The sequence below is a fragment of the Hevea brasiliensis genome, chromosome 3, assembly GCF_030052815.1.
Source record: "Hevea brasiliensis isolate MT/VB/25A 57/8 chromosome 3, ASM3005281v1, whole genome shotgun sequence".
Taxonomy (NCBI): domain Eukaryota; kingdom Viridiplantae; phylum Streptophyta; class Magnoliopsida; order Malpighiales; family Euphorbiaceae; genus Hevea; species Hevea brasiliensis.
The window spans coordinates 102,035,877-102,059,599 of record NC_079495.1 but is presented as its reverse complement, the minus strand read 5'-3'; the positions used below and the strand labels follow the sequence as shown (position 1 = coordinate 102,059,599).

At 33.0% G+C, this 23,723-nt stretch overlaps 3 protein-coding genes and 1 non-coding gene across 11 annotated transcripts; 2 read left to right on the top strand and 2 right to left on the bottom strand.

Annotated features, from left to right (window-relative positions):
- The first annotated feature begins 441 nt into the window (after positions 1-441).
- On the top strand, positions 442-6,254 carry LOC110643780 (putative zinc transporter At3g08650). 7 transcript variants are annotated; one of them, XM_058144238.1, is made up of 7 exons: positions 442-597; positions 811-955; positions 1,113-1,715; positions 1,951-2,235; positions 3,398-3,526; positions 4,349-4,446; positions 5,272-6,254. In XM_058144238.1, exons 3-7 carry the CDS (start codon positions 1,239-1,241, stop codon positions 6,083-6,085), a joined length of 1,803 nt encoding a protein of 600 aa, XP_058000221.1. In that variant the 5' UTR covers positions 442-597; positions 811-955; positions 1,113-1,238; the 3' UTR covers positions 6,086-6,254. The 7 variants fall into 7 exon arrangements, with proteins under 7 accessions (XP_058000221.1, XP_058000220.1, XP_058000219.1 ...); XM_058144237.1 differs by having other exon boundaries at positions 443-597; positions 811-860; XM_058144236.1 differs by having other exon boundaries at positions 443-597; positions 811-860; positions 1,110-1,715.
- A 446-nt stretch (positions 6,255-6,700) lies between these two features.
- Positions 6,701-8,213, bottom strand: LOC110643781 (protein RETICULATA-RELATED 3, chloroplastic). The gene has a single exon (XM_021796261.2). It carries the CDS (start codon positions 7,872-7,874, stop codon positions 6,798-6,800), a length of 1,077 nt encoding a protein of 358 aa, XP_021651953.2. The 5' UTR covers positions 7,875-8,213; the 3' UTR covers positions 6,701-6,797.
- An 89-nt stretch (positions 8,214-8,302) lies between these two features.
- On the top strand, positions 8,303-8,386 carry TRNAY-GUA (transfer RNA tyrosine (anticodon GUA)). Its single transcript is given in 2 exon segments — positions 8,303-8,339; positions 8,351-8,386. It is a non-coding gene; the product is annotated as a tRNA-Tyr (tRNA).
- Positions 8,387-11,717: 3,331 nt separating this feature from the next.
- LOC110643788 (KH domain-containing protein At2g38610) lies at positions 11,718-21,864 on the bottom strand. Of its 2 annotated transcripts, none has more exons than XM_021796277.2 (7): positions 21,346-21,864; positions 21,090-21,178; positions 16,236-16,387; positions 13,620-13,736; positions 13,361-13,477; positions 13,027-13,170; positions 11,718-12,311 (listed from the first exon to the last, which is right to left on the bottom strand). In XM_021796277.2, the coding sequence occupies exons 1-7, from the start codon at positions 21,423-21,425 to the stop codon at positions 12,165-12,167; spliced, it is 846 nt and encodes a 281-aa protein (XP_021651969.1). In that variant the 5' UTR covers positions 21,426-21,864; the 3' UTR covers positions 11,718-12,164. The 2 variants fall into 2 exon arrangements, with proteins under 2 accessions (XP_021651969.1, XP_021651970.1); XM_021796278.2 differs by having other exon boundaries at positions 13,638-13,736; positions 21,346-21,856.
- Positions 21,865-23,723: the final 1,859 nt, after the last annotated feature.

The window sequence follows — 23,723 nt, the reverse complement described above, 5'->3', positions numbered from 1 at the left end:
TTACTTTATTTTAAAAATACTTATTCAGATTTTATACTTTAATAAAATTAATTATTTGATTATCTTATTTTAAAAATATATTTTTAGTCATTATATTATTATTCTATCAACTCTTTAATATTTTAATTTAATTTAAATTTATTTATTTTAGTAAATATATTTAAAGAAAAGATAAATTATTATTATAAAAATAATGTATTTATATTTTTTTAATTATAAAGATTGATAAAATTCCAATCAATTATAAAAATGATTGGATGATTAAAAAATAAATAAATAAAATTAATTGGATTAATAATTAATTTTATTAAAATAGAAAAGTTAAAAAATAATTTTTCCTATTTTAAATAAAGCAATAAGTGAATTGCCTTGACAAAACGAGACGCGGTTTCTGTTTTGGTGGTTTTTGAGGGAGAAGAAAACAGCGTGCTTACCTGAGTATCATATTTTCAATTTTTAATTATTAAATTCCTCAAAATCACAAGTCAGGGTTTTATTCCCTTTTGGAGCCCACTTGTCTGTTTCTTTAATTTTTTTTTTTCATTTAAATCTCTATTCAGACTTCATCAATTTCATGCGGCCACTTTTGTTTCATTGGTAATTTCCTCCCCCCCCTTTTCTTCTTATAATCCGATTGTAGTTAAGGTCTGATAATGATTCAGAATTTGGGGTTTTATAATTTTTTTTTTTGTTTATTTGTTTGTTTGTTTGTTTGTTTGCTTGGTGGAAAATCGTAGGAAAACAATAGAAATTTTAAAGTTTTTGCCATTTTGTTTTAATTTTCATTTTCTATCTTTGTGGATTTTACAGAAACCAAATCGCCCGAGATAGCTTTGCTGGGAAGTTCGAGTCGCATTTAGGTATCTGTCACTGCAATTTCATTTACAATCTGAATTTAAGTGAGGAACCCATTTGAGAAATATGATGCTGCCATTTGGTTATTAAGGTTTAGAAGGTAACCGTAATTGGTCTGTTATCTATTTGATTTCCAGTGTAATTTGATTCACAGAAAATTTTGGTTTTGTTAGTTTATATAGTACATTACAGTTTGTTCCGGATGATGTAAAAATAATTGAAACTAATATTTGTCAATCAACTTTGAACTGCAGCAGATTTTGATCCTGGCACATTAAATTCAATGGATTTGGATCTCCTGATTTTTAGTGTTTGGGATTTGTCTGCAATGGGGTTTTTGACATGAGGAGTCCTATATAAAGAAGCAAATATTTTGGTGGTGTATGCAAGGAACAATGCAGTGCATATTTAGAAAACCACTATTATTTTTTCTCTTCTCCATAGTGTTCTGCGGTTGCATTCTTGCACAATCTGAAAATGAAATTTTGCGAAGGTTGAGATCTCCACCACATAAAAATGTGGGGAACAATGTTATAGATGGCACTGGTACAGAGAGTGCCATTGATTTTGAGAGCACAAGTAGCGGACTTGGTGATAGGAACAGCATTTACAGCAGAGTTTCAATATCTACTGTTGCATTATTTACGTTGGCCATGGCTGCTGCCACTGGTTTAGGTGCAGTGCCATTCTTTTTTGTACAGCTGGATCCTCAGTGGGCTGGATTATGCAATGGGATGGCTGCTGGAGTGATGTTGGCTGCTAGTTTTGACCTAATACAGGAAGGGCAGAATCATGGTGCGGGTAATTGGGTTGTGATCGGGATTTTATCTGGTGGAATTTTCATTTTGCTTTGCAAGAAGGTAACTACTGGGACTTTCTGTGCTGAAATTCATTTTGCACACCTTGGCCTTTAGTTCCTATTACGGATAAGGAAACATTTGCCTAATTCTTGATTTTGTTCATTACCAGACACGACACTTTTTGCCCCCATATACATAAAAGTAACACAAGTTCATTCCTAGTGTAATGAATTAAAATGATAATCACCTGGTTAATTTAGATCTCATTATGTTGTACTTCATTTCTGGATTCCAGTTTCTTGAACAATACGGGGAAGTAAGTATGTTGGATATAAAAGGTGCAGATGCAACAAAAGTTGTTCTTGTTATTGGAATTATGACTCTTCATTCATTTGGAGAGGGCTCAGGTGTTGGAGTCTCCTTTGCTGGCTCAAAAGGTTTCTCTCAAGGCCTTTTGGTAACTTTGGCCATTGCGGTGCACAACATACCAGAGGGATTAGCTGTGAGTATGGTTCTTGCATCAAGAGGTGTTTCTCCACAAAATGCAATGTTATGGAGTGTAATTACATCTTTGCCTCAGGTAATAAATTATGTTTCATGATGGGCTGAGGTTAGTTCATTTTACGAGGTACTAGATCTGATATTGCTAGGTAAGATATGTGAATCCCTAAATATAAAAAGGGACAAAAAGTAAATCAATACAGAATATAATTTTAATCATAGGTATGCTGTCAATATGATAAGCTTTGGAGAAGTATCTTGTCTTCTCTCATTTTGTTAAATGCATCTTGGAGTCTTGGTTGCTCCTTGGAGACTGCTATATCACAATAATGTCATGGCATATAGAATCATTTTCGTATTTCAGTGAGCCTAAATGTTACTTCTTTTGACTGAATTGTGTTTGCATTATGGTTTGTTGTAGAATTGTAGTTCATTCAGTGTCAAAAGCATTCAAGTTGGTCCAGACCATCTGGTTGATTTGTCATGGTAAACTGGAACTTTAATACTCAATTTTCAAAATTAAGCCCAAAGCATGGTTGGGCAAGACATTGACCCAAACCTCAGGATGACTGAGATCTTGCACATCTTAGAAGGTTCCTGGTTGAGGCTATGGGAGCAACTCCATCAAGTAGTTGGAGTTTTTATGTTACAACTTGTGTTGTGTGTTTAAGTTGGACCAAGATCTTGAAATATTAATAGTTAAGCCTGTTTTCAACGATGAAAATGGAAATTTACCAGTCTGCTCTACTGTTGCCTTTTCTACCTTCTGCAAATTCTGATCAATCAGATGGTTGCGTGCATCAATGTCTCTTTTATGGGAATCATACATTTGTTTTGTTCAGTTAGCTTTAAATGGCTAACTAGTATTGGGATTCAATCTCTCGTCAGTTTGGTCCATATCCCTATCCCATTTTGTTTTGAGACCAGGAGAAACACATGCATTTGTTTCTTCAGTTAGCTTTAAAATGGCTAAAAGTTAAACCTTAAACCATTTCTTCTTGTCTGGAGTAGCAAGCCACCTGAGTTTTATCTTGAAGTGGATGTGTGATTATTGACCCTATCACCCTTCAAACAAGCTTGTGCGTTTGTTGCATTTTTCAAAATGAAATTTTGTTGAGAAACAAGATACAAATAATAAGTGGGAAATGGATTAAAATTTCATTTAACTATGATTTATGTTTAAGTGGGATTTCCTTATCTTCTCAGTAATTGACATTAATTCACAATTCTCCTTATTACAGCCCATTGTAGCTGTTCCTTCGTTCATATGTGCTGATGCATTTAACAAGTTCCTGCCTTTCTGTACTGGCTTTGCTGCTGGATGTATGATCTGGATGGTTGTTGCTGAAGTACTTCCTGATGCTTTCAAGGTAACTTCTGTATATTTGGTTGAATCCACTGTGGATTTAAGGACTCAGTTTTGCATCAAGTTTTAAGAATGCATTGAATTTCTCCTATGTTAACCTGTTCCCTAATCATCTAGTTGATTGTGACATCATAAATTTGCATTGAACAATTTTTCATCCTTCATAGTAATAATGCCACTGATATACAGATGTATACACGTGGATGACATTTGATAAACACGTGTACATTGCGCATTCTACAAGAAGAAACTATTAAGGCTAGATATGATTCAGACAAGAGAGAAGAAGAAAGCCAGGATATAGAGTTTTTCCCTTTTTTTCCCTTCTTGGTGGACTTGGGGGGGAGGAGGAGTGGATTTTCTCCGGAATTTTTTTAATTGGTCCTTCATCGGATATGTTTAGTGTTTTCTTTCAATAGATGGACAAATTTGTTAATGGTTTCCATTGGATTTGTCTATTATTTCTTTCACAAAAGTAAATGTCAGCAGTCCCATTCATGTTCATATCTTTTATTCTTGTTGAATTCCATTTCTTCGCCTGCTGGTTATTTGTTCAATAATGAGAGCTGGTGCAAGTCTAACTGCATTTTAATTTATACTTTTATCTCTAATTTTAAACCAAGGTGGAACTTTCATATAATTTTATGGACTAGTACAACAGAATTGCCCTTTATTTTTCATTCTGGGAGGCACAAGGGGAACCTTGAAATCCTAAAACTCAGAAAGGTTTAAATGTGAATGTGAACCCAAATTGTGCTTCACCACTTTTATGTGTTTAGCTTTGCTTTCTCACACTGGATGTTTTTCTTTGCACTTTGGATTACAGGAAGCCTCTCCTTCTCAGGTGGCATCAGCAGCTACAATTTCTGTAGCATTTATGGAAGCTTTGAGCACCATGTTTCAGAATTTCAGCCATGACTACAGGTGAGTTACTTTGGAGCTTTAGCTTTGTTAGAATGCATGTTCGAAGTAGCAATATTCCGTTATGCTTGATGTTTCACTGTCATATCACGCATTCGCTTGACATGCTCATACTGGCACTACGGTAGGATCGTAGTCCCATTATACATAAAGTAACTATTGCAATTGTTGTTCTCTGTACTTGGTTGCTACTATTTATATTTTGTTATTCATACTGGTACTACTGTAGGATCATAGTCCCGTTATGCATAAAGTAACTATTGCGATTGTTGTTCTCTGTACTTGGTATTTTGTTATAATTAGATAGAGATAACATTTAGGTTCTGCAGTTCAATGGTAAGTAGAAGCAATATCTTCTTTTTTGATATTTTTGTCACTATGTAAATCGTTGGTTTTGGGCTTCCATGGACATCTAAATTGGTTTCATAATGAATCATGCTTGTTGGACCATGTGTTTTTCACTAAGCATGCTTTAAAATGTTTAATTCTGCATATGATCTCACTAGGTGTTAAGTTTTTCAACAACTCTTAACCGTAGAATATTGTTTTGCATTAGTTGCTTTATCACTCAGACCTTGTGGTTTGGTTTCATTGGTGATGTTTTCTTCTAAAAATTACTTGAAATGGCTCTTCCCACGACGGGTTATTCATTATCCTCCCTCCACAAATGAAATATTTTTCTTATTGCAAGTTTATGATATGTTCAGTTTGGTCATTCCATTTTTTTAAACTTTTTTTTTCTCATAGCTGTTTTATATAATATATATGTTGCTCGTCTTGCATTCACTTTTTTATTTGCTATTAAATTTCATTTTCTGGACATTGCAGTGCAGAAGATGCTTCAGGTTTCTTTGTTTCACTGCTTTTTGGCCTTGGGCCGTTGCTTGGTGGCATCATTCTTGTTGCATTTGCTCTTGCATTCCATCTTCAGCATGCCCTTCTCATGGGTGCAGCATCTGGCATTTCCTTTGTCCTCGGTGCATGGCGACCACTACAGCTACTTGTGTCATCAAAGATGGGGATTATACCTCTTGTATTTTTGCTTACTGTGGGAGCAGTATTTGTCCATTTTTGTGGCTCCAGTATTTTGAGTCTTGCAGGTCGCAAAAGGGCATCAGCAAATAATCTACCCACAATAAGTGGCTTTCCCATGAGTATTCACACCCTTCAATCGTTCCTTTCATGCGGAGCAGTTGCCTTCCATGCATTGGCTGAGGGACTTGCCCTAGGGGTGGCTGCACCAAAAGCTTATGGACTTGGTCGGCACATGGTCCTTCCTGTCTCTTTACATGGACTTCCCCGTGGTGCTGCTGTGGCTAGCTGCATCTTTGGCGCTACCGACAGCTGGCACAATGCTCTAGCAGCAGCTGCTTTAATTGGATTTATGGGTCCAATGTCCGCCATTGGAGCAATACTTGCAGGAATTGACTACAGTGGTTTGGATCATATAATGGTTTTAGCATGTGGGGGTTTACTCCCAAGCTTTGGAAGGATAATCCAAAGAGCACTAAACTTGGATACTAGGAAAGGCATTTCTGGGCTTGCAATAGGAGTTGGTTTTGCTACTCTTTGCTTAACATGCACTAAGTTGGTTTGCTTGCACACACCATATTGCAACTCTGCTCCAGAGGCTGTCACATAAGAGCTATTGATTTGTCGTTCACTTTACTGCGATGGCATGTTCAGTGAACTTGAAAGAGCAGATTATCTCGGGGATAAAAGGATGATTCCGTTGTATACTATTTTCTCTTTTTTTTTTTTTGGCTTTCTCAATTCTCTAAAAGATATAAAGAGGAGGAAAAATTTGTGGATTGGCTGACTGGCTGCAGCTGCTGGGTTTTCTTCTACATGTTCTTGTGAATAGAGGACGGAAGTCCTTATATGGAAATAGCATTCAAGTCAGAACAAAAAAAAAAAAAAAATTAAGGGTGCGTTCCAGTTACTGACCAAAAGATATTCAAATTTGATTTTATAAGCAACTTTTTGTTTTCAATATTGGTTACTACATTCTGAACCCAGGCAGCGTCCTAAATTTCCAATAAAGCACAAAGACTCTTACTGTTTTTTTTACAGCGTCCGAAGGCCTATCAACGGTTCAACACCAACAGGACATTGAAACTCCTAGCGTTCCGCCAACCATACAGCATGGTTGGCCTCATTCTTGTCGATTTTGATTGATTTAGTCTCGAGTTGGAAATCGTGGCGTTGTCTCAATTCAATCATTCAAGTGATAAAAGCATCAAAATTATCACACAGCTACAAGCTAAATGACAAACTTTATTCCCGGACAAGACTCCTCACATTGGATGTTTATTGCCCATATAAAAATGTGGATAACAAGAGTGATCATTTCTTCACTTGAAAGTCGACTGATTGCTGTGCAGCTCCTCCCCATCAAGCAACTTCTCCTTCTCTGCGCCCTCAGCCCCAACAGGTTTTGCTTCTCCGATGCTCTGCGACCCTGTCAACCTTGCCAGTATAACAAACGACATTCCACCCAGAACGTTGTTCAAGCATCTAAGAACCACCACTGAGCTCTTGAACGCCAGAGGAGACAGCCCCTTCTGTAGCAAAAACTCTATCCCGTTCAGGGTTTGGTATCTCAAGTTGCTGCTAATGCCCATGTGAAGAGCCCATGTCACTGCGTTTAGAACTGTTGGAGGTGGCTTGTTTGGCGTTTCAAAAGTTGGATCCATCTTCTTCCTCATCGCAATCAAGCCATTTGAGATTGCGGTTCCTACCAGTCCGGCGGCGAAACCAACAGTTGCAAAGATGGTACCTTTGTACACAAAAGTACCCAGTCGATTCATGAGGGAAAAAGCACCGGGCTCAAACATGTGGCTCGTTGGGCAATTTGCGAAGATGGCAGGGAGAGTGGTACTTGCAGCAGACGCAGTAGGTGCCAAAAGGTACATGAGAGTGAAATTCATTATGGAACCAACGACCAGAGTCGAGAAAACGAAGTCAAGTTCATTGAGTCCAAAATTAGGACGTGAAGCCATGTCACCAAGAACACAAGCGGAGACACCCACCAATTCCTCCATTAGAACCTTGAAAGGGAACTGTGGATCAGCAGCCACTCTAGATCGCCAGCCGTTCAGGAAGAGACCAAGAATTCCAAATCCCGAGGATGACGAATTCTCGAAATCGGAATCACCACTCCACCCTCCACTTTCGCCGCCGCCGCCGCCACCACCTCCACCTCCACCAAATCCGCGACCTATTCCGCTGCTGCCATTGCCTCCACCATGCAAAAACTCAGGCTTATAAAGTTTGGGGCGAGGAAGAAGGCGTAGGGAATGATTTTGAGGATCAGAAAATGGGAAAGAAGCATCAGGGCAATTGAGATTAGAGATGCGAGAATTCTGGGAAGAAGAACTTGAATATTGTCTAGCAAAAACAGAGCATCGGAGTTGGGCCGCAGCTGCCATTTTTCCAATTGAAAGTGATAAAAAGAAACCCAAAAAAAAAATCACTAACAACAATTCACAGATCTAAATTGAAAAGAAATACACCACCCAGATTGAAAAGAGAGGGAGGATAGTGATGAGTGAAAATGGAGAAAGTAGGTGAGAGATCAAGTTGGTCCTTGATCGGCCACTTTAATAAGCAAAACAATCAAAATCTGGAAGAAATCTTAATCAGGGAATGGAGAAATAGGAATAAAAGGGTAACTGGGTAGCTGCCATAAAATGGAATAGACTAGCAGGAGAATGAAAGCTATCGCTGTCTCGCTGAGAGTTGTACAGATGATGGCAGCGGAGACAAATGTAAAACATAACCCTAACCAAATTTGCAAGAATCTTTGTGCCACACGTTTGATTGTGTTATTAAGTAATACTTGAAAATAAATAGCAAGCCGACCTTAGCTCAGTTGGTAGAGCGGAGGACTGTAGTAGTAGCTGTAATCCTTAGGTCGCTGGTTCGAATCCGGCAGGTCGGATTTTTATTTTATTTTTCTGTTGCATTTAATTATAAATTGCCTCAAATGAAGGTGATACATAAGCCGATTTGTTTGTATTTTATTAAATCAAATTAATAAACTCGATTTTAATAGTATTTAAATTAAAATTAATAAATTAAATTTTAAAAATATATTTTTTTTAATTTTTTATAATTCAATTCTTATTAAATATTTTTCATATACATATTAATATGCTTTTATTAAAAAATAAATATTAATTTAAAATATATTATTTAATAAAAATAAAAAGATAAAATAAAATTATTCACATATTCTTTTATAATTTGATTTGTGTTCAATTTAGGTTGAATTTTTATTATGCTAATTTAAAACTCAAACGAAAATTTCGTTTATAATTATTTTTAAGTCATCACTAACATTTCACTATATAAAAATACTAATTTCAATTTGAATTTATTTAGAATGATCCTTTTGGCAGCTTTTTTTACACCCTTGCCTAAATTACATGTCATACACCAACACAATTGTAGGCAAAAGGAGATCATATTTTATAAATTTTCTCTCTCATTGAACTCAATTGTTTATATATATATATATATATATATCTTAAAATAAATGAAAATATTAAATAAAATTATGTTATTTTTCATCGAAAAGTTCTATCAATATTCGGTGGATATCAAGATTCACCACTCCCCTTATTATTTATAAGAAAAAAAAAAACCAACAGTACATATTTATTCTATTGATAATTTCTAATGAAAAAGAAATGTGTGATTTATTAACTCATGAAAATATTATTTTTTTCACAAAGTAATTATAAGCACAAAGATGAAAAATCTATTCAGAAAATCTCTTTTTATAAGGTTTGTCGATCCAAATAAAAATAGTTTACAAATATTTATTAAATAAATTAAATTAACATAAGAAATTGATTGAGTACGAATAAAAAGAATCTTAATCCATAATATATTAATCAAATGGTGTTGGATCTAATAAAAAAAATATCACTTAGTAGTTGATGCTACTCGCTTGAAATCCAAGTTAATAATCAAAATTCTATATGAATGTCCGACGTAACAGTTAGAAAAGTCAAACACTATTTTAGATGATTAAAATGTTAAACGAGCCGAACAAAGCACTAAATATTAAAATAATACCGAACAAAATACATTTGTTTGCCCAATAAGGCGAACAAAATATATACGAAGCAATAATCATGTATATAATTAGGTAAAATTCAGATTTTACGTACCAAGTAATAATCACGCCAGCAAGCAAGAGTAGATTTTACAGACATAATCTCAGATCAGCCAAGATCATTTTTAATAACGAAGCAATGATTATTTTTCTAAAAGGCCTATAAATATCAACTAAGTAATCAGAAATAAGTATGTATATTTTCATTCTCCAATTCTCATTACAAGTTCTTTCAACATCCTCACATCCAATTATCTAACTTAAACGTCGGAGTAGCTTCCTAAAACGCCACCCACCTCACTCTTTTTTCTTATTGCAACCTTACGTGACATTAGAATTAGAACCTAAAAACCTTCGATAGTACTAGTAATAACAGCATTCATACATAATATTATAATATGTATATAAAATAATTTGAGGATATTTCTAATCATAAGTGTGTATATATATATGTTACTTATCAGATAAGTATTATATTCGAGTCAATGTTCCTTCAATTTTCTTATAAAAAAAAAATACATATTCACCTTTTAAAAGTTTTTATAAATCTCTTTGAATCGTGGAATTAAAATTTAAATTCATAACACAATTTGAATTCAATTTTGATGAAATTAGAATCGAGTTGAAATTATAATTATGATATTTCAATATATTTCATAATTGGAGCCAATAATTGAAATCGTCGCCATATTTTTAGTTTTATTAATTTTATAAATATAATATATATTTTTAATTAAAATAATAAACACATTTAAAATTAATTTTAGATATTTTATAAAATTTGTTCTTTGATTTATATTGTTAAGTAGATATATAAAATATATAATTAAATAATAGCTTATACAGATGCAAAACTACTTTCATTAAAAAAACATAAATAATTTTAAATAGTATTTTTTGATAATTTCATGATGTGATGATAATACATTTGATATTTAATGTATATAGATGAATATAATTAAAAATTAGTAAAATAAATTAATTAACAAATAATTAAATTATATATATATATATATATATCAAAATCAATTTTTAGCTAATTTCAATTTTATAAAATTGGAATGAAATTACAATTTCAATTTTATAAAATTGGAATGAAATTACAATTTCAATTATGTACACAGGTCAAACAAGGAACCAAAAAATTGGCGTTAAGCCTGTAAATTCCAATATAAAAATCAAATAAGCTCTTATATTTTCAGTCGTTTATAAATAAATTTAAAATTAAAATTTTAATTAAGATTAAATAAATATTTATTTAATAAAATATTATTTTTAATAATAATTTTTTTTTTATTTTTAGATATAAAAAATTATTTATTATTTATAGTTAAAATAAATCAAAAAATTTAAAGAACAAAATAAAGAATATTATTTAATATTAAAATTATTATTTTTAATATTTTATTATTAAAAATTAAAAAATAATATTTTAACTTTTTTATAAAAAAAAATTATTTGATTTTAATTAGAAAATTCCTTCTTCTAAACTTAATTTTAAGTTTATTTAATCCCATTGAAAATACATAAACTTATTTAATCTTTTTTCATATATATTTATTCACTTAGAATGATTTTTATGTTAGAATTTAATTTTATTTTATTAAAAAAATTCAATTCAAACTATGTTTTAATAATTTTTTTTATTTAAAATAAAAAGATAAAATATAAATGAATGAAAAGTAAGAAAAATTTTCTTAACCTTTTTTTTTATTTTATACTTATCAAGAAATATCATATTTTAAAAAATACATATTTTTTTAGAGCTTCTACAGAAAATTCCATTAAATAAATTAACATTTTATATAAAAAAAAATTCACATTAATATAAATTTATTTTTAATTAAAATAAATTAAAATATAAAAATTGATAAAAAAAAATTGAATTGATTTCAATTCTTTAATTTTTCAAACACTACCTGTCTTTTAAAGAAGAAAATTATATTCTATCTGAAAAAATATCCCTTGACCCTTTCCATGAGGGTCTAAAGCATAAGAGAATCAGTGAATGAGCAAATCCAACAGTGAAACACAACCTAACAATGGTTTTCATGATAGAGCAACGAGAGGCAGATTTTGCATGGCTGTTCAAGTCTTAAAGAAGCATTATTCTTGGCAATTGAATTGACATGACAACAAACACTCACAATTTTAACTATGAATACTTTTTTCTTATCACACTATGAAAAATAAAGACAACTACAAAAGTCAGGACTCAATTGTCTTTAACATCTTCCCCCTTCTTCCCACTTTCACATATTTCACACTCAAAGTTTCCACCACAAGAATCAATCCAATGAATATATTAAAGTTTACATGAAAAAATAACTGACCTCAGCAAGCCTAAACTCAAGAACCAGCTACATAATTCTTTTTTTTTTTTTTAATGTTTTCCATTTTTGTCTTTTTTTATCTTGGGAGAAAAAAAAAATAAACAAAATAAAGGAAACCCCCCACCAGAAAGCTCACCAGCAATAACTGTTAGCCTATTCTTTGTAGCTGTGCTGATTTGATTGAGATGTATTGGAAGCTATACTCAGCCATGAAATTCTGCTGCAGGATGAATGTCAATACATACAGGAGTAGGAATAATCTCTCAGCGTCCTGTTTTTGCGCGTTTCATTCCACTTGTATTGAAAGGAGAGACACTACCGCTTGGACCAGGAGACTCTTCTCTATAACTTGAATTAAGCAACGCCAGTTCCCGCAACTGCTGCCTCTTGATGAAATCTTGTGATTCATCCTGTATACGGAACCCAAAAGAAGAAAAATTGAAATGCTTGTTTCCCATCAAGATTCCACCATGCATATTACTAGATATGGCAGGAAAATGAAATGCATGAACCAATGCAGAAGTTGGAAAATGAATCATCAATTTACTCAAAACTGAAATAAGTGGATCTGAGAACTGCTCGTCATTTCACCCAACTGATGTTTTGGCTGAAACTTTAAAGGGAAAGCTTGCTAAAAACTTCTAGAAAGAATAAATTCTAGAAATTAGTTTTAGTTAAAAACTAATTCTAACGACTGCATAATGCTTTTGTCTTGTGGCACAAAAAGGGCAGCGTTTTACAGAACAACAAACATGTCAAGGATTGAATGCTTCATACTTCAACCTTCTCAACTAATAACAAGTAGTAAATGCTGGCACTTCATACGTAAACACCAAAATCGCTTCAAGCCTCAAACATTAACCGAAAGCCCAACCTCAACCATTAACTGAAATTTCTAGACCCATCCTAACATAACAGGTGGAAAGCAGATTTTCTACAAGTGTAACCTCATAGTGCCTAGAAATTTCATGATGCTTCCCTCTTCAAAAGTCTTAACAAGTAGAAACAAATAGAATCAACTCACACTTTATGCTTTAGGACGCAGAGAACATGAGCGCTACAACAATTACAAATTCTAGATTTTATAATATTCCCAAACAAAACAAAGAAGAGTGGGGTAAATACCACAGGTTTGAGCAGTTCTTCTATAATTTCTTGTGCCTGTCTCAGCCTCATATCAACAATATTGGCAGGCAAATCAGCTTCAATTAAGATGTGAAGAGGATCATTCAGGTGCTCATATCCAGGTCTTCCCCTTAACTTCTCTTCCTTCAGGATGGAATTGGAAAAAATTTTAGGAACAATAAAAGCCAACCTTAAATGTCAATTGTTGAAAAGGGAAAGGGTGGAGAGTAATCCATTCATAATTTTGATGTATTTATCAATCAATTTCAGCTGAATCCTCACTGAAAATAGCAATATTTTAACAAATTAGGGAATGGGAATGGGCATTCGCTACCTTGTCTGGGTCCTTTATTGATCCTTTCCCTCTAATATATACACGGCAGCCCGTCGTAACTTCCACCCGTTTCAGTGAATTGCCTCTAGGGCCCAAAAGTCGCCCAACAAAATTGAACTACCAGCCACGAAGCAGCAGCCAGAAAAGATGTCATTGCCTTTTAGAAAATTCTATTTTTAACTGAACTGTGAGGGTAAATTTAACACCATAACACCAGAACATGAAAAAATAAATAAATAAATAAATAAATAAAGGTTACATTTGGATAAGTATCTACTGGAATTTCCAGGCGCAAAATTCTTTTCACAGTGTATGAACTAGGGCTTGCAGGTGCACCTTGCCAGTCCATTGTCATTCCAGGGAGCCCACTCAATCTCTGCAAGAAGGATTTTAATTTTATTAGTATACCACAGAAAGGGAAGGCAACATAAGCAGATAGGCCTATAGTCATCATATCACTAGTGAAGTGAACCTATAGCACTACTCAGCAAACCTCTAACCATTAGAGACAGTGCAAATATGGGAAAGAAAAAGAAAATATCTGAATTATTAACAAAGCAACACATATTATTGGAACTTAGTTGGGAAAGCAAAACTATTAGAGTCCTTGAAGTTCTAGCCAACTGTAGAGCAAAATTCTCTTCATGAATTATGCAAGAAGTGTCAACGTTCTTCATTTCAATAACTGTCGGAAATTGAGAAAAGTAGGATTTAATTAAGGCCTATTAACCAAAAAAAAATCCAAACCTTATTGCATTTTTACAATTTTATTCAATCCTTTCAATTTTTGCAGAATCAGCCAAAATTTCAAAATGCACAAAAATTTTATCCAAATTTTTCGAAATTTAGAAAACTTGTTATAATTTTGTTCAACTTTTTTTTTTTCAATATATTCATCCACTCCATTTTCTAGATGATCCAACCTTACCAATATAATCAACTACCTCCAAACTTCATTTTAATATCCATGGCGCATCAAATTCTTAGTCATTTGATCAAATTAGATGGTTTTAGTCATGCATTCTTTCTCCTAAGTATCACTAAATCTCATCATTATTTGATGCTCAATGGTTATCAAAATCAAATTATGGAAGAGTTGATGATCGTGGTAATGTTGGATTTTTAATCGTAGTTATAAACAAATTGAAAATTGGAGTTCAAAATTGAATAGACAAAAATTGGATAAAATTTTTACAAATTTTAGAAATTTAGCAATTTTTTGCCAAGTGGATGAGTGGACATACTAGATTAGATAAAGTCCGTAATGAGAGTATCAGGAAAATGTAGAAGTGGTGCCAACTGAGGACAAGTTGAGAGAAAGGAGATTGAAATGATTTGATCATATAAAGTATAGACATACAGAAGCTCCAGTTAGACAAATAGAGCACATTGAGTTAGAGGATAGAAAGAAAAGAAGGGGTAGACCTAAACTAACTTGGAGGAGAGTAGTGCAACATAACCTAGAAGCATTACAAATTTCCGAGGATTTAACCTCAAATCGTTTAGAATGGAGAAAGAGAATTCATATAGCCGACTCCAATAAATTTTGGAGATAAAAGTTTAGTTGAGTTGAGCAATTTTTGCAAGATTTAAACGTTTGGATTAGACTGTAAAAATGCAAAAAAGTTTGGCTTTTTTTTGTAATTATGCCTTTAAATGAAGGAATCCTCAACCAACTCACATGGAAGAATGACATGAATGTAATAAAAAAGAATTTTTAGATAAAAGCATACTTTGGAATTCAAAGGTCACAAAGCAAGTATAAAGTAAAACTACTGCAAGCAAAGTATAAACTACTCAAAAGTTAGACAAAGCAAATATAAAACCTACTCAAAGTCTTGGCATGTTGAGTTAACATATAGAAGCCAAAAAGAAAAAAGTAACTCCAACATAAGTAAGCAATTGTGCAGAACAGACTTATCACACATCAAGCTTAATGTTTCCCTTATGAAATCACACAATTCCTACAGCAAGCATACTGACTTCAATGTTATCATGGTTATGATCAGATGCTGTTTAAAGGCTCCTAACATAAATCCAATTTCAGAAAAGGTTTTCATGAAACACTAGCAGTGATGATTATTATTTCAACTTGAACTGCAGTGAATTGCTTTGAAACTCAATACCATATACGGTACTAATAACTTAAAGTTGACATAGATAGGATCCCACAGCTATTGTCCTTGAATTACCATCTTGCCCTTGAAAATTTCAAGATTGATTTACAAAAACTTCAAATTTTATTATAAAATTGTTACTAGACTTTTCCTTTCTTAAGACAGATCATGGTGTCACCAAGCAGCTAAGTTTTTTTAGTATCTACCTATTATTGAAAGCTAATGGCTTTTAGGCAAGAAAGACTGCAACAGAAGTTAAACTATCACCTGGATCCCCTTCCTTCTGTATTAATTTTATATCCAACTTCAATCATACAAGCCAAACATATAAATGTTTTAAATGTAGATATTCCTGCAGTTCACTCACAGAATGTGTGTGTGTGTGTGTGTGTGTGTGAGAGAGAGAGAGAGAGAGAGAGAGAGAGAGTCAGAGAGAGAGAGGTTCGAAACATTAAAGCTAGAAAGTATTTTGGATTGTAGAATAAAGCACCAAAAAAAAAAAGTTGGAGAAGTGGTTTCTTTAGGTTATAAGACAAATAAGGTCACCGAAAACCTTTATTTGTAATATTCATGAAAATTCTAGCCAAATAAATATTGGAAATGAAAACCAAAACCCTTTATTTATCTGTCCCCTCATCTATCCAAATGTCAAATTGCGAGCAAGCACCCGTGTTTGACAGGCAGGGAGCCAAATAAAAAAAAAGGACTTCAATACTCAAAATTAAAACACTCAATCAAAAAGTGGAAGAAACAGTAACCTCGTGTGGAAGACCATTCCAGCTGCCTAAACCTGTTCCAGCAACACTGGAAATAAGGTTTGATGAAGCCATAGGACTGGGGCTTCTATGCCGCAGTCTGTCCAAATCGCCAAATCCTTGGTTGGACATCATTCCCGAAACCCGAAAAATTTCTGCACAAAAAAGTAAATAAATAATTAATTAAAAAAATTTTGAGAAAAAACACGTGGGATCATGATAAATACACAGCACTAGAATGACGAATGCAGCCCCAATAAAAGGGACAGAATGGCAGCTTGCTATAAGGCTGGAGACATTGCAGAGATGTGAAGTAAAAATAAACCAAACACAAACAAAAAAATAAGTTACCAATAACACCACCCGTCCCCCCCTCCAGCCTCCCAATATATATATATATATATATATATATAGAGAGAGAGAGAGAGAGAGAGAGAGAGAGAGAGAGAGAGAGAGAAGAAAACCAGTTACAATGCATTGATATCAAAACTGGAAGGAGGCACTTGCCTTGTCCTTTCTGTAGCATATGAAGATGTAACATCTCCAATACAACACTCACCCCACTAAGATTGGTTAGTGGAAAATAGAAAATTTCAATGTTTTAGGCATCTGATAAGCAGGGGGTGCTTATTGAAGAAAATTCCTCATATGTTTTAAGCACAAGTCGTAACTCCGTCTAAGTAGTTTGCGCTTAGCCGGTCCCAAGCCCGGATAAAGGAGGAGGGTTGCGGTAGGTGACAAACAGCGTAAAAATTTTGTCACACCCTATGATATGGATTCAAATGATATAAACGTTGGGGCGTCCTCTACTAACAACGCGCTACATTGGAGCCCGGGTGTAGTGATAAATATGCAAGGGTGTAGGGCGTTCACCGAAAGCGACGCGCCATGCCGGCGCCCGGGTGTGGTGTTAAGTGAGCGAGGGTTGCCACATCATGGACGGGTGTGGGTAAAGAAGTTAGTCCATAGGACAGATAGTAGAACAAATAGTAGAACAGAACACAAGATAGACATAGAAAACAATAGAAGATATCATAGAAGGAGACTAATTAAGAAGGAGCAGGATAGGAGGAGGATCAGGGTTGGTACTTGGAATGTTGGATCACTTACAGGAAAATTAATAGAGCTTGTGGATACCTTGGAAAGGAGAAGAGTGAATATTGCTTGCATTCAGGAGACTAAATGGGTAGGAGAGAAAAGAAAGGAAGTGGGTAATTCAGGGTACAAACTGTGGTTTACCGAAAAGAAGAGAAACAAGAACGGAGTGGGTATAATCATAGACAGAACATTGAAAGACGCAATAGTAGCTGTGAAAAGAGTAGGAGATAGAATTATACTAGTAAAGCTAGTACTAGAAGGAGAAACAATAAATATAGTTAGTGCTTATGCCCACAAATAGGACTAGACAGTGAGAGTAAACAAAGGTTTTTGGAAGATATGAATGATTTAATGCAAAGCATACCGAATGAAGAGAATGTTTTCATTGGTGGAGATTTGAATGGACATGTAGGAAGTGATAGGCAAGGTTATTAGAATGTTCATGGAGGTTTTGGTTTTGGCAGTCGAAATGAGGAGGAAAAAAGCATCATGGATTTTGCTATGGCATACGACCTAATACTAGCAAATACCTACTTTATAAAAAGAGAGTCACATTTAGTGACTTTCAAAAGTAGGCAACATAGAAGCCAAATCGACTTCCTCTTAACCAGGAAAACAAATAGAGCTCTATGCAAGGATTGCAAGGTCATTCCAGGAGAGGCTTTAACAAGTCAACATAGGTTGGTGGTCTTGGATGTCAAGTTTAGGAACAATTCAAGTAAGGTCAGAAAAAATAGTGTAGCTCGAACAAAGTGGTGGGAGTTCAAAGGAGTAAAGCAAGTGAAGTTCAAAAATGAGCTTCTCGAGTCCAAAATATGGAAGCTAGATATGGAGGCCAATGATATGTGGATACAGATGGCATCAAAGATTAGAGAAGTAGCTAGAAAAGTACTTGGAGAGTCTAAAGGACATGGACCACCCTCAAAAGAGAAATGGTGGTGAAATGAGGAAGTACAAAAGGCAGTGAAGAGAAAAAGGGAATGGTATAAGAAATTACCTAAATGTGATAATAATGAGGCATATGAACAGTACAAGATAGCAAAGAAAGAGGCAAAAAAGGCAGTTAGTCAAGCAAGAGCACAGGCCTTTGAAAAGTTATATGAGAAACTTGGAACTAAAGAAGGGGAAAAAGATATTTATAGATTAGCAAGGAGTAGAGAAAGGAAATGTCAAGACCTCAATCAAGTTAGGTGCATTAAGGATAAAGAAGGAAAAGTGTTGGTGAAAGATGGGGACATTAAAGAAAGATAGAGAAATTATTTTAATGATCTCTTTAATAATAGTCAAAATGGTAATAGCGTGAATATAGATTATAGAACAATAGAAAAGAATGTAAATTATACTAGAAGGATTCGATCTTTAGAAGTAAAGGAAGCACTTAAGAGAATGAAAGTGGGTAAAGCCTGTGGACCCGATGAAATACCAATTGAAGTGTGGAAGTATTTGAGGGATATGGGAGTGTCATGGTTAACTAAATTATTTAATAAGATTCTAAACTCAAAGAAAATGCCTGATGAATGGAGGAAGAGTATTTTAGTACCTATTTTTAAAAATAAGGGAGACATACAGAGTTGCTCAAACTATAGGGGAATTACACTCATGAGCCATACTATGAAGTTATGGGAGAGAGTTGTGGAGCATCGACTACTTCATGATACTTCTATCTCTCTCAATCAATTTGGTTTCATGCCCGGTCGTTCAACTATGGAAGCGATCTTTCTCATTAGAAGCTTGATGGAGAAATATAGAGATGTGAAGAAAGATCTACACATGGTTTTTATTAATTTGGAAAAGACTTATGATAGTGTTCCAAGAGAGGTTTTATGGAATGTGTTAGAACAAAAGAGGATATCTATTAGGTACATACAAGTATTGAAAGATATGTATGAAGTAGCAATTACTATTGCGCGCACAGTGGGAGGGGACACAAGAGATTTTCCAATCTCAATTGGATTACACCAAGGATCAGCCGTAAACCCTTACCTTTTTACATTAGTTTTAGATGAACTGACGAAACATATACAAGAGAGTATTCCTTGGTGCATGATGTTTGCGGATGATATTGTTCTAATAGATGAGACACGAGAAGGAGTCAATAGGAAGCTAGAACTTTGGAGAAGTACTCTAGAGTCAAAGGGTTTTAAGTTAAGTAGAACGAAGACAGAATACATGCATTGCAAGTTCAGTGAAGGCCAAACTGGTGATAGGGAAAGAGTTAGTTTGAATGGAGTGGTACTGTTCCAAAATAATCACTTTAAATATCTAGGCTCAGTCCTTCAGGTAGATGGGGGATGTGAGGAGGATATTAGTCATAGGATTAAAGCCGGATGGTTAAAGTGGAGACGTGCCACGGGAGTTTTATGTGATCGTAAGATTCCCAATAAATTAAAAGGAAAATTTTACCGTACAGCCATACGACCGGCTATGTTATATGGTAGTGAGTGTTGGGCACTGAAAGAGTCGTATGCATCTAAGATAAGAGTTGCAGAGATGAGAATGTTAAGGTGAATGAGTGGCCATACTATACTAGATAAAGTCCGTAATGAGAGTATTAGAGAAAAGGTAGGAGTGGTGCCAATTGAAGATAAGTTGAGAGAAGGGAGATTGAGGTGGTTTGGTCATGTGAAGCGTAGACATACGGAGGCTCCAGTTAGACAAGTAGAGCACATTAGGTTAGAGGATAGAAAGAAAAAAAGCAGTAGACCTAAATTGACTTGGAGGAGGGTAGTACAACATGACTTAGAAGCATTACACATTTCTGAGGATTTAACCCAAAATCGTTCAGAGTGGAAAAAGCGAATCCATATAGCCAACCCCAAATTTTTGGGATAAAGCTTAGTTGAGTTGAGTTGAGTTTTAAGCACAAGTCGTCCAATTTCTCTTCAGACTAACAAAAACTTGTCAGAAGTTATGACTCTTTTGTTTTGTCTAATAACTAAGCTACTTCAGATCTAACATAGCTCCCCTGTTGCCAACCTTTATGGCATTAAAGTTAACCCCAAAATAGCATGCCATGCCAACATCTGAAAATGTACAAAACCCAATGTCTTAACATATTCATCATACATTGCATTCGTAATGCTAAGAAACATCCTACAATTGATTTTTGTAATGATTGTTTGCCAAGCTCTTTCCTGCAATCTAGTTAAATTATGAAAAAACATTATTTTACATGGCCAAGTGACTAGTTTGAGACCAAGTATTTGTTGAGTAGGGTTGAAAACACTCTACCTTTTACAAGGCCTTCAACGGTCTAGAAGTTCTTGACACAATGCTTCTTCTACATTAATGCACCCAAAAAATCAGCTAGGCTATTACAGCTTATGCTAAAGGTTTCATAACCCACTACCTACTGGATGTAAAAGTAAAATTGGCCCATTCCACTACAATTAGATCCATGCTTTAAAGAATTCCATTGTAGAGAACCCATGTGAGTGTTCACATACAATCTTAAACACAATGTTAAGATCCTAATTGCCGCTACCCAGCAGCCTAAACTCAACTGGAGAAGTTAACTCAAAAGAAGTGCTCCCCCGGATCAAGCCAAGACTATAAACGAAACCCCACAGTCAAAGGGCAAGTCAGAGTGAATTAGCAGAAATCAGTTAATAACACTCACGCCACTGGAAAACAATCAAATACATCTAACCACACGCAGAATCACATTCACGAATAGTGGAAAAAGGCACCAAAAGCAGATAAACCCATGAAAATCTAGAAAAACCTAGATCCAACAAAATGAAACACTAAGAAGTGGACCTTGATTTAACAGTCGGCTACATATCGGGAGAACCTGTATGAATGGTCCAAGCTTCTGATGCTCTGCCAACAACTCTGACAAATACTGACTACAACCAGAAACAATCCAAGCAGATCAAAACAACAGAATTCAAGACACAAAGCTAGATAAAATTAAATTAAAACAGCATCCCACCAAAAAAGAAAACTATCTTTTTCCCTTTTCTATTTGTCTGACTGAAAAGATATGATGGGCTTATGGTTGGTAGTGGCATACCTGTCAACATCTGGAGTGCTTCTAATCTGAGGAGAAGCAGCTCTTGCAGGTGAGAAGTTGGGATTATACAAACCTGACATGGCTCTCTTTTCTTGAAGATTTTTTTCCTTTTTTCCCTTTCTTTCTTGAACAAACAAAAGAACCAGAAAGAAGAGAAAAGAAAAAGAAAGGGTGGCTTATAAAGATAAAAAGAAAGGATTTTAGTTGTGGCTGTTGCAAAAGAAAAAGAAGAAACACAGCCCCATCAATAAAGGAGGGTTTGTAATAACAAAAATAAATAAATAAACACTAAAAAAAAAAAGGGTCTAGGTCTACTCTCCTTGACGGACTGTGAATTTTGCAGAAAGTAAAGCCAAATCTTTAAATTTTTTTTTTCTTTAATTTTCACTTTAGAGTTGAAAAAAAAAAAAACAAAAAAAACAAACAAACAAACAGCGAGAAACAAGAGGAGACCGACGAGGATACTTTATATTGTAGCCAAGATTAAGGCAGCAAAGATGGGAGCAAATTTTCAGAATAAAGACGAAAAGGAAAACTGAGAGAGATTTACTACTTACCCTTAAAAGTGTATGGTTCAGGACATGAGTTCTGTAATTGAAGTGAAAAATTATATTTGCATTAATTAAAATTATATTAAATTAAATTTATTTTATTTAATTTTTATTTTAATTTTTAATAAAAACTAAGTTATAATTATATCTAATTAAATAATTTATTTTCCAAATTTTATATAAATACTATGATTTATATTATAATTATGAATTTTATATAATTTAATATTATCATTCATTTATTTTTAATAATTTAAAACATTAATCAATTAGTGATAAAAAATACTAATATATTATATGATAATTTAATTTTAAATTATATAAGTATCTTGTAATTAAATGCTATATAATTTAAAAAAAATTATATGATACCATATATATTAATAATTAATTTTAAAATTGAAATGGTGATGTATATATTATTTATTATAATAATTATATAAGTTATTTCAAAAATTAAAACTAAATAAAATTAAATTACTAAAATTAAATTAAATAAAAATCAAAATATCCAAAAATTAAACTTAAATTATACTAAAACATTAATTTAATTTTAATTATAATTTTTAGATAAATCTTAAATTGAAAACTTATTGTAATGCTTGGCTTACTGAGGTAGAAAAAGATGGCAATGCATGTGTGTGGCGCACTATACCTGCCGGGTCCTTGCTGCAATGAGAATTAGGCCTGTTTGATATTATTAGGGGAATTATTATTGAAAAAATTATTTTTTTAAATATATTAATTAAATAATTTTTCAAAATGATTTAAAAATTTTTAATTATAGAAATATTAAAATAATACAATTATTTTTTATAATTATTTTTTATAATTATTTTTTTAATAATATTTAAATTAATATTTTTATTAAAAAAATAGTTTAAATTTTTTAAACTCAATGTTAAACTGACACGTCAAGTATATATAGAGAAAAATTATATATATATATATATATATATATATATATATATATATATATATATATATTATATCTATTAATTAATTTTTTTAATTTTAATAATTATACTTATATATTTACCAATTTCTTATTTTAATATGGTTCTATATAATGCTTTGATATGATAAAACCGTTTTGTCTTATAATTTGTCGTGGAAAAATGAGGCGGTCCCACGATAGCTAGTGGTATGTAAAATTGATAATGATGTCGCCGACGCTGGCTGAGCTGGACTTTACCCATACGCTTTCTACTAAACTACGTCGTCTTATAGCCTTCTATAGTCACGGAACACGTTGTTTGGTTACTTAGGTTGCGGACTTAGTGATTTCATTTTTTTTAAAATAAAAATTTAGAAAAAGAAAAAAGGAATATAAAGTAATCCATGGCCAAAGACTAAAACTCTTTTAAGATAAATTATTCTATAAAATAAAATAAAATAAAGTTAATATTTTGAATAAAAAAAAATGTGTGCACATGAATTATCATTTCTAATTCAAAACGTTTCTATCATTTTACTCTATTTTATACAAAAAAAAAAACACTTTTCCAATTAAATTTCATTTATAAATTATTGTTAACTAAGAGAAAAATAAAATAAAAGAAAAGATATTTTCAATTAAATAATCTAAATTATTTAAAAATTATATATCTATCACTAAAGTAATATAAAAAAAAATTAACTTTGAAGTTTTTAAGAATTTTATCTCAATTTTTTTAAATAAAAATATCTTAAATTTTGAATTTTTATAATTATACTCTATCTTCTATTATGCCATTAAAGATAATGAAGTTTACCAAGTTAGTATAAAAAATGTCTAAAAAATTTTAAATTTTGTCTTTTTTCACAATTATATTTAAATTATTATTT

Coding starts and splice junctions, on each gene's coding strand:
- LOC110643780 (XM_058144238.1), top strand. CDS start 1,239: ATGCAAGGAACAATGCAGTGCATATTTAGAAAACCACTATTATTTTTT. Junction 2,236..3,397: donor TAATTACATCTTTGCCTCAG/GTAATAAATTAT, acceptor TCCTTATTACAG/CCCATTGTAGCTGTTCCTTC. Junction 3,527..4,348: donor TACTTCCTGATGCTTTCAAG/GTAACTTCTGTA, acceptor TTTGGATTACAG/GAAGCCTCTCCTTCTCAGGT.
- LOC110643788 (XM_021796277.2), bottom strand. CDS start 21,425: ATGTCAGGTTTGTATAATCCCAACTTCTCACCTGCAAGAGCTGCTTCT. Junction 16,388..21,089: donor TAGCCGACTGTTAAATCAAG/GTCCACTTCTTA, acceptor TTTTTTGTGCAG/AAATTTTTCGGGTTTCGGGA. Junction 13,737..16,235: donor GGAATGGTCTTCCACACGAG/GTTACTGTTTCT, acceptor TCCTTCTTGCAG/AGATTGAGTGGGCTCCCTGG.
- LOC110643781 (XM_021796261.2), bottom strand. CDS start 7,874: ATGGCAGCTGCGGCCCAACTCCGATGCTCTGTTTTTGCTAGACAATAT.